Source organism: Bombyx mori, chromosome 18, assembly GCF_030269925.1.
Source record: "Bombyx mori chromosome 18, ASM3026992v2".
Lineage (NCBI taxonomy): Eukaryota > Metazoa > Arthropoda > Insecta > Lepidoptera > Bombycidae > Bombyx > Bombyx mori.
Window position 1 is genome coordinate 14,788,962 of NC_085124.1, and position 14,009 is coordinate 14,802,970.

At 40.3% G+C, this 14,009-nt stretch overlaps 2 protein-coding genes across 2 annotated transcripts; both read right to left on the reverse strand.

Moving 5' to 3' along the window:
* Positions 1-637: 637 nt before the first annotated feature.
* On the reverse strand, positions 638-1,924 carry LOC119629897 (uncharacterized). Its single transcript, XM_038017424.1, has one exon. The coding sequence runs from the start codon at positions 1,922-1,924 to the stop codon at positions 638-640; it is 1,287 nt and encodes a 428-aa protein (XP_037873352.1).
* A 256-nt stretch (positions 1,925-2,180) lies between these two features.
* On the reverse strand, positions 2,181-4,268 carry LOC119629898 (uncharacterized). Its single transcript, XM_038017425.1, has one exon. It carries the CDS (start codon positions 4,266-4,268, stop codon positions 2,181-2,183), a length of 2,088 nt encoding a protein of 695 aa, XP_037873353.1.
* Positions 4,269-14,009: the final 9,741 nt, after the last annotated feature.

The following is a 14,009-nucleotide window of genomic DNA, read 5'->3' on the forward strand; positions in this document are numbered from 1 at the left end:
CGTCCCAAAAACGAAGCTTAAAGCTTACAAAACACGAGAAAATCGTAGCTCTGGTCGTTCAACGTAGATTTAAAGCTACAGCGATCAAACTATATTTACTTATCGAAATAGACAAAACTAAGTAAAAGTGAAACTAGTTTATTGACTTTAGAAGTAGGAAGTTCAAAATTTTGATTCTAATTAATAATTCACCCCACTAATTAAATTATTGTGTAGGCCGACAAAACTCAGATTTTAAAATGTACTTATGTCCGTAAACAATCAACCATCGTAGTCTGTTGGATCAAAACTTGGTGACGCAGGTGAGCGTCACCTTAAACGTGAGCGGATGAGCTGAAAGGGAGCATATGAACTCTGCGGAGAATGAGCGGATACGAAAGGGTAGGTAGGAAAACGGGACTTACTTGGAGGCTGATGCTGGCACTATCACGGTCGTAGTGGTGTTCCTCTGCGATGGGTGGCACATACACCCTTTCACCGGTTCACACTCAACCTTTTACTTAGTATATAACGAAGGGCGCGCGCGCACAATTTACTCAATATCGAACGAGCGTATCTCCGCGTGCCGTCATGTACCGCACTGTTCTGAGAGGTGCGGGGTGCGTACGGGCGACGGCACCCGAGTTGAGCCGAACATTTATGAACGTCGCGCTGTCGCGCGAACATCCTGGGGCGGCCGGGGCTGAACTTCTTCATGTGCTGAATCCAGCGGCAACCTGGCTAACTTGAACACAGGTCTCCGCAGACTTCCATTCTTCGTGTCCAAATCCACGACTCTGATCACTCCATCCTTGCCGGGTAACGTGCGGATAATCCTTCCAAGTTTCCATTGCAGCGGGGGCTGATTGTCCTCTTTGATGAGGACGAGCTCTCCAACTTGAGGAGGTGAGGATGTGGAAAGCCATTTGGAGCGGGTTTGGAGGGTATGGAGATAGGATTTGGTCCACAGAGTCCAAAAACGCTGAGAGAGAGCTTGGATGAGCTGAAAACGCTTAAGAGCTGATAATGGCCTATCATCAAAAGATGGCTCAGGAAGAGCGGTGAGTGGACGGCCAATAAGAAAGTGGCCAGCTGTTAGTGGCTCCAAATCGGAGGGATCTGACGAAAGTGGGCAGAGAGGTCTAGAATTAAGTACTGCCTCGACTCGAGTTAAAAGTGTGGAAAATTCTTCAAACGTGAGGTGCTGTTCACCTATAACATGATAAAGTAACTTCTTAGTGCTCTTGACCGCAATTTCATGAAGGCCCCCGAACCAGGGTCCCGTGGGCGGTTGGAGCAGCCAAGTTATGTGCTGATTAGCGAGCCTATGCGTGATTGTGTCATTATTTTGCGCGAGAAAATCTTGTACCTCAATGAGATGATTCTTAGCTCCTACATAATTTGTGCCACAGTCAGAACGGACAAGAGTAGGAGTACCGCGACGCGATACAAACCGTTGCATTGCAGCAAGAAACGCTTCAGTGCTGAGTGACGAAACGAGTTCCAAGTGAACCGCCTTAGTAGATAAGCAAACAAAGACACAAAAGTATGCCTTCATGAGTTTGGCGTTACGTAAAGTACTAGATTTAATGAGAAACGGGCCAGCAAAATCTGTAGAGACCTGACTAAATACTGGCTGGGGTGTGACTCTGTCTGCGGGCAAATCAGCCATCAACGGAGCTCTGGCCTGAGCGCGATATCGGAAACATCTAATGCATTTGTACACGCGATGCCTGATGACACGACGTGCTGAGAGTATCCAGAACTGCTGACGGAGGATAGCGTGTAATGTGTCAGCCCCGGGATGACAGTTTATTCTGTGATAGTGGTCTACGATGAGATCAACTAGTGGGCTAGAGCTGGGCAGAACGAGAGGATGCTGAGCATCGTATCTTATTGGCGCATGAGTGAGGCGACCACCAACTCTCAAGAGATCATCTTTCATCAAGGGTGAAAGACGCTGAAGTCGAACGGTACAAATCTTGCCTGCCTGAAGACGGTAAATATCTTCCGCAAACTCATTGTGTTGAACAGAGCGAACCCAGAATAACAGAGCATCTCTACGTTCTCCAACTGTCAAGGGACCAGAGCGCCTATCAGTTGAGTTGTGTCTACAATTGAAAATAAAGCGTTTTATGCAAGCTGTCACTCCAACGAGCTTGTCGAGAGAACTGAATCGAGTAAGCAAGTCAAGGTCGAGGTCAGGAACTGCTATATGGTACTTTCTTGGGCTTCAGACCTGGTAATGCATGGTGGCCTAGGGCAGGAGGCATTTTGGGCCAGGTGTCAGGAGGCTCCTTCAGCCAGCTAGGAGACCACCAAAGATCATGAGCCGATAGTGACTGGGCAGACATTCCCCTGCTCGCACAGTCTGCAGGGTTCAGGTTTGTAGGAACATGTTTCCATGTGGAGGTGATTGGATTGGATGTTATCTTGGCAACCCTGTTAGCTTCAAAGACCTGAAGTCTATGAGGAGGTGTGTTTAGCCATGCTAGGACAATGGTACTGTCTGACCAGCATATGTGTTTCTTTATTGTAATATGGGACAACAATTGAGTCGAGACACGTATCATAAGCTGTGTTAAGAGACTTGCAGCAGATAACTCCATCTTGGGGATGGTAAGACGATTTTTAACGGGTGCGACTCGTGATTTAGCAATTACAAGGTATACGTTGACACATCTGTGCTCATCGAGTTCATGGAGATAAATAACGGCAGCAAAACCTGCCTCTGAGGCGTCTGCGAACCCGTGAAGCGTGTAAGTAGACTTAAGTTTGTTTGTACAAATAAGGCGAGGCAAGCGAAGGGTTGACAATTGGGGCAGATCTTGTGATATGCGGTTCCATTCTGTCTGCACTTCAACAGGGGTGTGTTCGTCCCATTCTAACTTTAGAAGCCACAGCTTCTGTAGGAGAAGCTTTGCGCGGAAGATAACAGGAGTAACCCAACCGTTAGGGTCATAAAGAGAGGCGACTGTGCTGAGGATTGAGCGTTTGGTAATTTGTTTTATTGAGGGGAGAGAAATACGATAAGTTAACTCATCCGATTGAGGAATCCACTGTATACCTAATACTTTTATGGAGTTGGAGTCTGGGCTAATGTCAAAGTCCTTGGGCATGTCACACTGATCATCGGGAAATCTTTCAAGAAGCTGAGGGCAGTTTGAGGTCCATTTACTGAGCTGAAAACCACCTAAGGCTAGTAAGTTAATCAAGTCGTTTTGGAGAGCTTGAGCCTTTACTACAGAATCGTGACCAGTGAGAATATCATCGACGAATATGGACTTGCGCAGCACTTGAGCAGCTGCAGGATAGCGATGACCTTCATCATCCGCTAATTGGATTAAAGTGCGTATAGCATGATATGGGCTTGATCGTAACCCGTATGTAACAGTGTTTAAGGCATATGTAAGCAGAGGCTGATCTGGCGAAGAGCGCCAGAGAATGAGCTGGTATCGCCTCTGATCGGGATGTATGAGTATATTTCTGAACATCATACAAATGTCAGTGCTGAAAACTACGGGATGAGTTCTAAACGACAAGATAATATCGACAATGTCCTGTTGAAGAGCTGGACCAGTGTGTAAACAGTCATTTAGGCTGACACCATTTGAGCTTTTACAGCTACCATCAAAAACAGTGCGTAGCTTGTCTGATCCCGACTTGAAGATACCATGATGAGGGATATAGAAGTGAGGTTTATGAGCAAAAGTACTCGGGTGGCATGGGGACATGTGACCCAGCTTCTGATAATCTGCCATGAAATCAATGTATTTCACACGGAGATATGGGTCAGCTTGTAACTTCTTTTCAAGATTAAGAAACCTGCGCAATGCTATGGCATGGGTACTTCCTAGCTCGGGCATATTATGTAAAAAGGGTAAAGTTACCGTATATTGACCTGAGGGTTTACGAGTAGTGGTAGTGCGGAATATTTCTTCACACTGATCTTGCAAAGGGGTAGTTTCAACATGAAGTTGGGGCTCTTCAGATTCCCAGAACTTCTCAAGGCTCTTGCGAATGTCATGTGTAGATACCTCGAGTTCTGGTTGTGCGCTGACAATGTGAGCCGATTCAGTTTTGCTTACAGGAGCAGTATACAAATCGTGTATGGGTCCTAACAATGTAAAATCAAATATCGTGCCGAAGGCTATTGGCCTGCCGGGCCCCAATGAGACTTTAGACCCATCTAAAACCTGTCCGAGGATATCCGAGCCTAACAACAGATCGATCGGAGCTGGTGTATGGTATCCTTGATCAGCTAAGGGGATCGTTGACTGGTCTACCATATGTGATATATCCTGTACCTTCCCTAGAGGCAGATAACCGGTAACATGCTTTAAAATATGAGCTGTAGCCGTTATCGTAGGTGTTTCGCTATGAGTGGGTCGACATACAATTTTTATTGATGCCTTGGAGTACTGTGTGTGCTGATTTCCCACTCCCGAAATTTGTAATGAAGTATTCTTTAGTGGTAGTTGTAAAGTTCGAGCCATGCGCTGAGTAATTAATGTTACCATACTGCCACAATCCAATAGGGCTCGTGCTCTTTGAAATTGACCATGAACATCTGCTATTTCTAAGGTGACAGTAGGCAATAATATGGGTGTATTAGGGTTGTGGTTTTCATGTTGTGCTGAAGTTATGGTTTGTGTTGATACCGTGGGACGAGTGTGTGTTGTATGGGTGTGCATGAGCTGAGCGTATTTCTCTTCCTGGTCGTGTTCGGTGATGGTAGATAGTCATCTGCTCCGGTGTGGTGATCGAGATTGATGTAGCGAAGAACCATGAGTTTGATACTCTTGGGGTGAGACTGGCCTATCTGCCTCTTTATACAACCAGGGCGCGGTGGCCGCACGTTGTCTTTCCGCCGCCAATGCTCTGGCGAGGGCGTCTCTTTCTGCTTTCAGAGCCGTCACGTCATCTCTTGCCGTGCTCTGTGTTGCCACTTGTGGTGTGTGTGATGGGCTCGGCGTATGCGAGGTCGCATGTGACGAGCGTGCCCGAGGACAATGAGTAGGGCGCTGCCTAGGCTGCTCCCGTAAATTCAGGGGAAGGAGATGTGCAGATGACTGTGTTGGAGACGATGCGCCATGGCGGTGAAGTGAGGTGTGATGATTAGCACTTCCACATTCCTTACACACACCCGTGGTTTTGCACTCGTTTTCATAGTGCGGTCCTAGACAGCGTTGACAACGCTCGCGGGCTCTAATAAAGTCCCATCTACCCTGTATTGGCTGATCATTGTAGCGAGTACACGTAATTAGTTTGTGCCCTTTTGTATTGCAATATGGACAATATAAGTTATTATTTTGGGAGAGCTGAGTAGGATGAGCTGAGTTAATTTGCCATGGTGGGGCAGTAGTTCGGGGTAGATACTCTGGGCGGGAATTATTTGGGGTAAAGGGTCGACGCTGTTGATATTGTGTTTGTCGTGAAACTTGAAGGGGCTGAGAAGTGGGAGACTGCCTACGAGAAAAACCAGACTTTTGAGAAGGTTGATTGTATTGGGAGTATGTTGTATTAGACCATTCGGTCTCATTACAGCGCGCGTGTTCTTCTAAAAAAGAGATTAAATTTTTTAAAGTGGGTAAAGACTGACGCGACCCATGTCTACGCTCGAAGAGAGTGCGGAGCTCACCTTTGAGTTTTCGCACCACTATTGAGACAAAGATATAATCGCAGTCTTTCATGGGCAGATCTAGATTACTAAGGGCTGATTGCGCGGAAATCAAAGGTGTCAAAAAGAGTGTGCGGATATTAGAGCGTGAATGTATATTTGGGAGGCTCATTATGATGTCCACAAACCTATCAATCAGCACGCGGCGATTCTCGTAGCGCCTGGTTAAAATGTCCAAGGCAACGGAGAAATTCTCATTAGTAATTTTGAGATGAGACACCATCCCAAGCGCTTCGCCCGATAGGCATGAAAACAAATAATGGAGTTTGACAGAATCTGAGAGAGTGAGCATATCATCCGTGAGACTTTTAAAAATTGTAATAAATGAAGGCCAATCTTCGACCTTTGAGCTGAACTTGGGGAGGGCAATTTTAGGCAGAACAGTCGTCAGCGTACTAGAAGTTGAGGGTTGAGAGCTGGGTGAGGAAGCAGGCTTCGAGTTTATTTTTTCCCACGCTACTAAGATATCATGGTAGTCAGCAATCGAGGTCTCATAATTTTTTGTGTACTTTTCTTCCTGCTCCTCTGAGAGGTCCTCGTCATCGAGGATCTCACAATATACATCTTCAAGTTTAGATTTATTGGTATCCAATCTAGGCAAGCGAGCAGACAAATCGGCCATATCATATTTTATTCTGTCCCCAGCCAGTATGGACAAGGCAATTTCCTTTAATAATGATATGAATTTTGATGCTTCTCGAAAAATAGCTGCCTGAGATTTCGACGGCATTGATAACAATATATGGACTTAACTAAACAAAGATGAAGAGAAAAAAAAGACAAGAAAAAAAAGTGTGTTCAAAAAAAAAAAAATTATAATAAAAAGGCAAAATGGGGCACCCTGTATACTGAACCTACCCTGTGTAATGATAATGTAAATGAAAACAATTTTTTTTTTCAAAAACCTTTTGACCTACTGTTCTACACCGAACTATGGCAAAAATCAAAGTTACAGTTGATTTACTGTTGTGAACTGTACTGTGGCGCGCAAGCACCTAAATATCGTAGGAATTGTAAGTACCTACAAGTATGTAATTACAATAAAAGTTAAAGTATAATGAAATGACACAAATCACGATACGCTTTGACAACAAATGAAAAAAAATCATCAATGTTCCACACTTTTAAAAATCAAACTAATGTATATACTAATGAGGTCTAATATTAGGAATATATTTAAATAGGTATAACTTTCATTCGATGAGCCGAGACGATAAGTTCCTACTTGTTTACGTTCTTCGTTTTAACTTTTAATAATAACTTTTTATTGTTGTGGGTAAAATGGAATGAAGTGATTGTATAATGGGCAGACAATTTATATACTTTTGCCGTGTTAGTAATTATTATAAACAACGAAATGAAGATATTATTATAGTAAATAAGTTTTAGAGTTAAATAATGGGCTGATTATAACCGATTGAAACCTACAAAAGGGCCAATTTCTTTTTTTTTTTTGATCCGTTTGTCTTTAAAAATTTGGGTGGGTCTATGGAGGGCAATGGATTGTATCCAGAGGATTTAGGGTTCAAAGCTCGAAGGACCATAAAATGGTGACGCAGGTGAGCGTCACCTTAAACGTGAGCGGATGAGCTGAAAGGGAGCATATGAACTCTGCGGAGAATGAGCGGATACGAAAGGGTAGGTAGGAAAACGGGACTTACTTGGAGGCTGATGCTGGCACTATCACGGTCGTAGTGGTGTTCCTCTGCGATGGGTGGCACATACACCCTTTCACCGGTTCACACTCAACCTTTTACTTAGTATATAACGAAGGGCGCGTGCGCACCATTTACTCAATATCGAACGAGCGTATCTCCGCGTGCCGTCATGTACCGCACTGTTCTGAGAGGTGCGGGGTGCGTACGGGCGACGGCACCCGAGTTGAGCCGAACATTTATGAACGTCGCGCTGTCGCGCGAACAAAACTGTTCATTATTATATTTTCAACTAATGGTATATCAACACAAAAGCATGAGATCGAACTTCTAGTACCTATCGAATGAATATGAATTAATATTGACCCAGTAGTCGGAATTCTGTTCTAGTTTATCAAATTTCCGGCATCCAAAACTAATTTTATTGTTATTGCCATTTTTTTTGGAAACATTGATTTCCAATATTTTTGAATTTTTTTCTAAGGTGAAAGGTTCTATTCTAGGAACTATTTCGTCTTTGCCTATTACTATTATATGTTAATGTACCGTATTTTTTGTAATTTAGAACGCATCAACTTTTTTTTTTTTTTCGTTAAGAGACAAGAGCAATTGCGGCCCTACCGATAGTGGGCTACTACCGTCACCATGTAATACGTACTAAATACCAAAAGTACGAAAAACCAAGCCGCTACAGGAAATCTTAAATAAATCGGTGAGCAGCAATTTGGTGTGCCTCTGGTATTGCTGACGTCTCTGAGCGACGAAACCACTCACCCTCAGATGGGTCGCAATGTCATTACAAGGGCAATAATAATTCCTTTTCTAAAAAATATTATAGAGAATTAAAATTTGAAATTTTCGTTTCAATATCTAAAATTACCCCAATACCGTTTTCATGCACGGTTGCCTCGCAACGAGACGCTCTTTAATTTGGTTGCCCTTTCTGATTAACTGGTAGTTTAGCTGGTAGTTTTTTTTAAATGACTAATGACGTCAATACCCGAGAACAAATAAAAAGGCATAAGCGTAAAATTTGTAGGGCAGTATAATTTTTTTTCTTAAAGGTAGATTATGATAGGATATTAGGCCTTCATCAACATATTCAGTCCTTTGGTACCCACTGCTAGGTCTGCGATCACCAGCTATTCTCATCGATGTTTGCTCGGCCATCCCGACTACTTCATCGGTCTACTGTGCCATAGGTCTTCCGGCACTTCTATGACTTAATTTGGGCCTTACAACCCTTAAATCCCTCCTCCGTTTAGAGCTTAAATTAAATAAAGCGTTTGCATTCCACAACGCAAATAAGCAGGAAGATCGTGCTATACCAGCTTCGGATGACGATCAAATTGAACCATATCAATATTTTCTAAATTGAATTTCAACTATATTTGGCCGACCTATTTGAAGCTTCTTAGTATATTCAAACAGATTCAATGGAAATTAATGTATACAGAAATGTTTGGCAGAGTGTTTGAGCGTACAATCAAGATATTCCGAGCACCGAATCGTAACATAGTCTTCCTCTAGTGAGGGGAAGGCCTTATGTATCGATAGTTTTTATTATTACAATATTAATCTAATATTATAAAATATTATGGTATAGTTTTCTTCTTCACCTTGCATTTATTTTACCATGTATAGTTGGCGTAACATGTCCTCTGAAGATCATAAGTCATCTATGTACTCAGACCCTCCTATCGTATCATTCACGCAGTCCTGGTGGTAGGACCTGTTATGATTATGAGAGGTAGGTACCACCACCCTGCCTATTACTGCCGTGAAGCAGTGTTGCGTTTCGGTTTAAAGGGTGGGGCAGCCGTTGTAGCTATACTGAGACTTATATCTCAAGGGAGGTGGTGGCATTTACGTTGTAGATGTCTATGGGCTGCGGTAACCACTTAACACCAGGTGGGCCGTGAGCTCGCCAGTGAGCCACTATATTAACCTGTAGTAAAACCTCGCATCCCCTTGTTATTCGAACCGAAGTCAATAGACATCATAATAGGATTGCAATTAGATTGAGACATTACATGTTGCATAGGACTTGTCCTATTATAAAAACAAGCACGCATGATTTTGATTTTGACTTCCTCGGCAAAATTAAGTAGGATGCTATTTGATTGTCATGTAAATCGTAACTTCAAATAATGAGGGTGAGAGGCAGTTGGTTATCGTGTCAATATTAGCAGCAATAGTAACAGAGTACTAACGAATTTGATTTAAAAAAAGTTGCGATTTGATGGATATGCAGTCCATAAGCTCTCAGTACTCCTCGGGTGGCGGTATCTATGTGATCTAATAACTTAAGACTATAATAATATGATGGATTATGAGTTCACAGTATCATATGATATCATACTAAACAATGGTATCCGTCCGCATAAATATTTAAAATACCCCATCAGAACATTTCGTAATGAGTAAAACCGTATATTATGTAAATACTTATTTAAAAAAATACCATACACTTAATTAACATTTTAAATTTTTTGTTTATCCACATCTAAGCCTTACGATGAGTATCTAAATTAATTAATTAATCTAAATGACTTAACATGGTTCGACTAATTCGTTATAGTCAAAGCCAAGCCAAATCAAGTCAAGTCGAAGGAATCTCAACGCACGAACGCGTTTGTCGTTAATAATCAGCTGTGCTCTAATCGATAGTCGACAATCGACTCGTGCACTCACTAATCAAAGGTGCTACGTCAAACGCTACTGCCATGTTCCACAAAGTCTGAACTGCGTCATATTTGACATCTATGTCAAAGGGTTAAAAGTCATTTTTGGTGTTTCCGGTTGTTGTTTGCGTTTGTGAAATCAGCAGAATAGTGAGGACAAATGGTGTAGATTTGTGTTACGGGGACGCTCTTGATACAGACCTTCTTTAAGATATTAGAAACGCGAAATTTATTAATGATTAATGATAAGAGAGATGTACCTAATGTATTTTTATTCAATTGTAGTTAATAGGGTATAGAAAAACACACATGCTTCTTTAAATATTTATACTATAATACTATAATTTTTCATACTCATACACAATTAGTAAGTAGGCATACGGCCCACCTGATGGTGAGTGGTTACCGTCGCCCATGGACTTCAGCAATGCCAGGGGCAGAGCCAAGCCGCTGCCTACCGCTTAATACTCTCCACAAGCCTCGTTTGAAGAAGGACATGTCATAGCGCTCGGGAAACACCGAGGAGGGGTTACATACATACGGTTTTGAATCTCGGTCAGATTAAAACCACAATTCACACAATGGTTTTCAGTCGTAGTATGAAACGTCGCTATCCATAATCGAATGTAGCTGTGACTCCTGAGCCAAAGTCGTTGTTGAAGGGAGGATAAAATCCATAAAACAAAGCCAGTAAAATAAATCGAAGAAAAATCAAAACATTCATTTTAAACGTAAGCACAAGCAGCAAGCGAAGTGGCTATCAGTCAGATTAAATTCAGTGTTGTCAGTATAACGAAAAATAATTACATTAAATTCATATATCGATTATTTTTTTAAATAACCGATATAATCGATTTATTTTTCTTAACCTTTATTTTTTTACGAGTGCACATTATTTTTTATTTTTTTGTTTTAGTTGTACATATTTAAATAACAATACCTACTAGTAAAGTTTTTTTTATTGCTTAGATGGGTGAACGAGCTCACAGCCAACTTGGTGTTAAGTGGTTGCTGGAGCCCACAGACATCTACAACGTAAATGCGCCACCCACCTTGAGATATAAGTTTTAAGGTCTCAAGTATGGTTAGAAGTTAAAGTCCAATGGGTATGTCTTTGATGGTATTTTATGTGCTTATAATCGATTAAAATCGATTGATTGATGATAATACTTAAAATGTTTTATTTATATTTTATGTTTTATTTAAATACTTAAAATGTTTACTGAATACGTAAAAGGGTTTTGATGCTGGCAATTTTTCCCGCACAAATCAAAAACCTTGTTTTTTCAATAGAGTTACTTTTTTTAAACTACTTATTGTAAACTGTAGTGGCGCTCATTTGGAAGAAAGTAAATGCATATTTATTTATGACAAAATTAGTGCACTAAGTATTTTTTCTCTAATCTATTGTCCGCTTTGAGCCTGAAATGGACATTCCCCTTTACGATGATAATGGACTGTGGTATCATCAGAACAGGGTAGTGATTTATTGTTTACTATTGAAACACAACAGCCCTTCATTGTATTTTTTTTATTGCTCTTGTAGGCATAGAAGCATAGGGCCCACCTGATGGTGAGTGGTTACCGTCGCCCATGGACTTCAGCAATACTAGGGGCAGAGCCAAGCTAAGTTAATTTTGCTAAATCATAAAAATTACATCAATTTGTGGAAAACGGTGTGAAGCAAAAATAAACCAAAAATAAAAATAACTGTACCATGGATCCTCACAATAGATTGAATTGTTTAGTAACCTATATGGAACAAATACACAAACACACGTTTATTTTTATTCACATAGATAAAGTACCTATCATTGTAGTACTTTAAATTACTTTAGATAGAAGATGGTATAAAGTAGTCTATAAAGTTCAGTTTTATGCCTTGTTCTTCCTGCATTTATTTTCAATCGTCATCCGCGGACCCTGACAATGTCAACGATATGGCCAAGCTGCTGTCCACCGAGAAGGACAATTTTTAAGCCTTATCGGAAGAAAAATACGTCATCGTCACCGTATAAGTAAATAAACTGTTGGAATCGAAATCAAGTTGATGTAAAGAAACCAAGTCCTACCACCAGTAAAATATACCTATGTATCCATACAAAAAAACCGCTCGCCTGGTAATCTGGCTTCTAAAGACTCACACGCTTAGACGTGCACTATTATGTTCTTTTTCCATGAAGAAAGAAACGTCCAGGAAACATTTCTTGTTGATACGAGAGCGTAATGATGTCAATTTGCGTTAACCTTACCCCTTTCGGTTTTATTGCGCGCGTTCATTTTGATAAGTCTCCGGGGAAGTAATGGAGAACACCACATATTTATTGCCGGAAAGGTGAAGGAATTGTTTCAGGTGTCCCGTTTTTATTGGCCTGAAAGAAGACGGCTCTTATGGCGTTTTATGCCATTCGTTTCATCAGCAATGGCGTATCAATATGATAAGTGGTTATGAGAGATGAGTACTACGAATTGATTGCCGATGTTCTTCTTAAGACGTGAAGTTGCGGTTTCAATTGTTTTTAATACGTTTTTATTAGCTTCAGACGTATGTATGTAACGGAATCTTTGAACATGATTTTGACCCCCTTCAAAACGTCGGATTAACCCGAAATTTGGTATACTTATTAAAGACCGATGACAATTCAATATTTAAAATTTTTAAAATTTAAACACAACTAAAAAATTGAAAATAAATTTGAATAAATTTGAATTAAAAAAAGTTTAAGAAAAAATGATTTTATTGTAAAAAAAGCGTGGGGCGCATGGTATCAGTAGTTATAAGTACTTTATGAACAGATATGAGTAGAAGGGTTATTTTGATAACATCCTAAAAAGCACCCCACGCTTTTTTACAATAAAATATTTTTTCTTACACTATTTTTAATTAAAATTTATTAAAATTTTCTATTTTATTTATTTTCTATTTTTTAGTTGGATTTGCTATAAAAGCGTATTTTGTTAGTTTTTTAAACTATTATTTATTTTATTACAACCAAAATTGACGAATGCTTCATAGCAGAGATAGGCAGGATGGTAATAACCATCTGTTGATTGGAAACACGGCTGCTCAATTTTAGAGACTAAATTCGTTCGTCTTAAGCTATCTAACTCATTCTCTTTCGTTTTGTAACAGCATTCAAATTAAATTCAAGTTTAACAATTATGAATCTTACTTTTTCACTTTTTTGTATGAGTTTTAAAAAAAACCGTAAATAGTCCGAAATTTTCAGGGGTTTTTAATTAATTACAAGTTTGGATAATTTTGGATTCATTAGTAATACGACTCGTGTGATACTACCAACAGCTACCGTTATTAAATTTACTATTAAATTTATTATTATTCACTATTACTCTTCTTCTCAATTACTTCCTTAACTCAGAATTTTTCCTAATGCTCACCCCTAATATTCATGATAGCGGGATAATTAGTTTGAGAAGATTTTTATTCTAATTTATTGAAGTTTACATGGAGCGGAAAATCCAAATTCACCCGCTTAATAACAATTTATACATCAAATACCCGTAAGGAAAGGAAGAATTCAGAAGGGAATACCTGTAAATATAACAAAAATGTCCTTCATAATAACGATGAACGTAAATAAACATGATCTGAACATAACTGGAGTATAGTATGTCAATAATTATTATCTCCGCGAAAACGTGGTTTGTTTACAAGTCTGTTTGCAAATGAATTTTCTTATCGACCACATTACGCAAGCTTTGTTGATTGTTTGTCCAATCGATTGACAAATAACTTTCAGATGTATTATTATTTATTGACGCGTTTTTGTTATCTTGACCTGTATTTTTTTTTTTTTTATTGCTTAAATGGGTGGACGAGTTCACAGCCCACCTGGTGTTAAGTGGTCACTGGAGCCCATAGACATCTACAACGTAAACGCGCCACCCACCTCGAGATATAAGTTCTAAGGTCTCAATATAGTTACAACGGCTACCCCACCCTTCGAACCGAAACGCATTACTGCTTCACGGCGGAAATAGGCGGGGTGG

Excerpts from the sequence above, each read along its gene's own strand:
- LOC119629898 (XM_038017425.1), bottom strand. The coding sequence starts at position 4,268 with ATGGTAGACCAGTCAACGATCCCCTTAGCTGATCAAGGATACCATACA.
- LOC119629897 (XM_038017424.1), bottom strand. The coding sequence starts at position 1,924 with ATGAAAGATGATCTCTTGAGAGTTGGTGGTCGCCTCACTCATGCGCCA.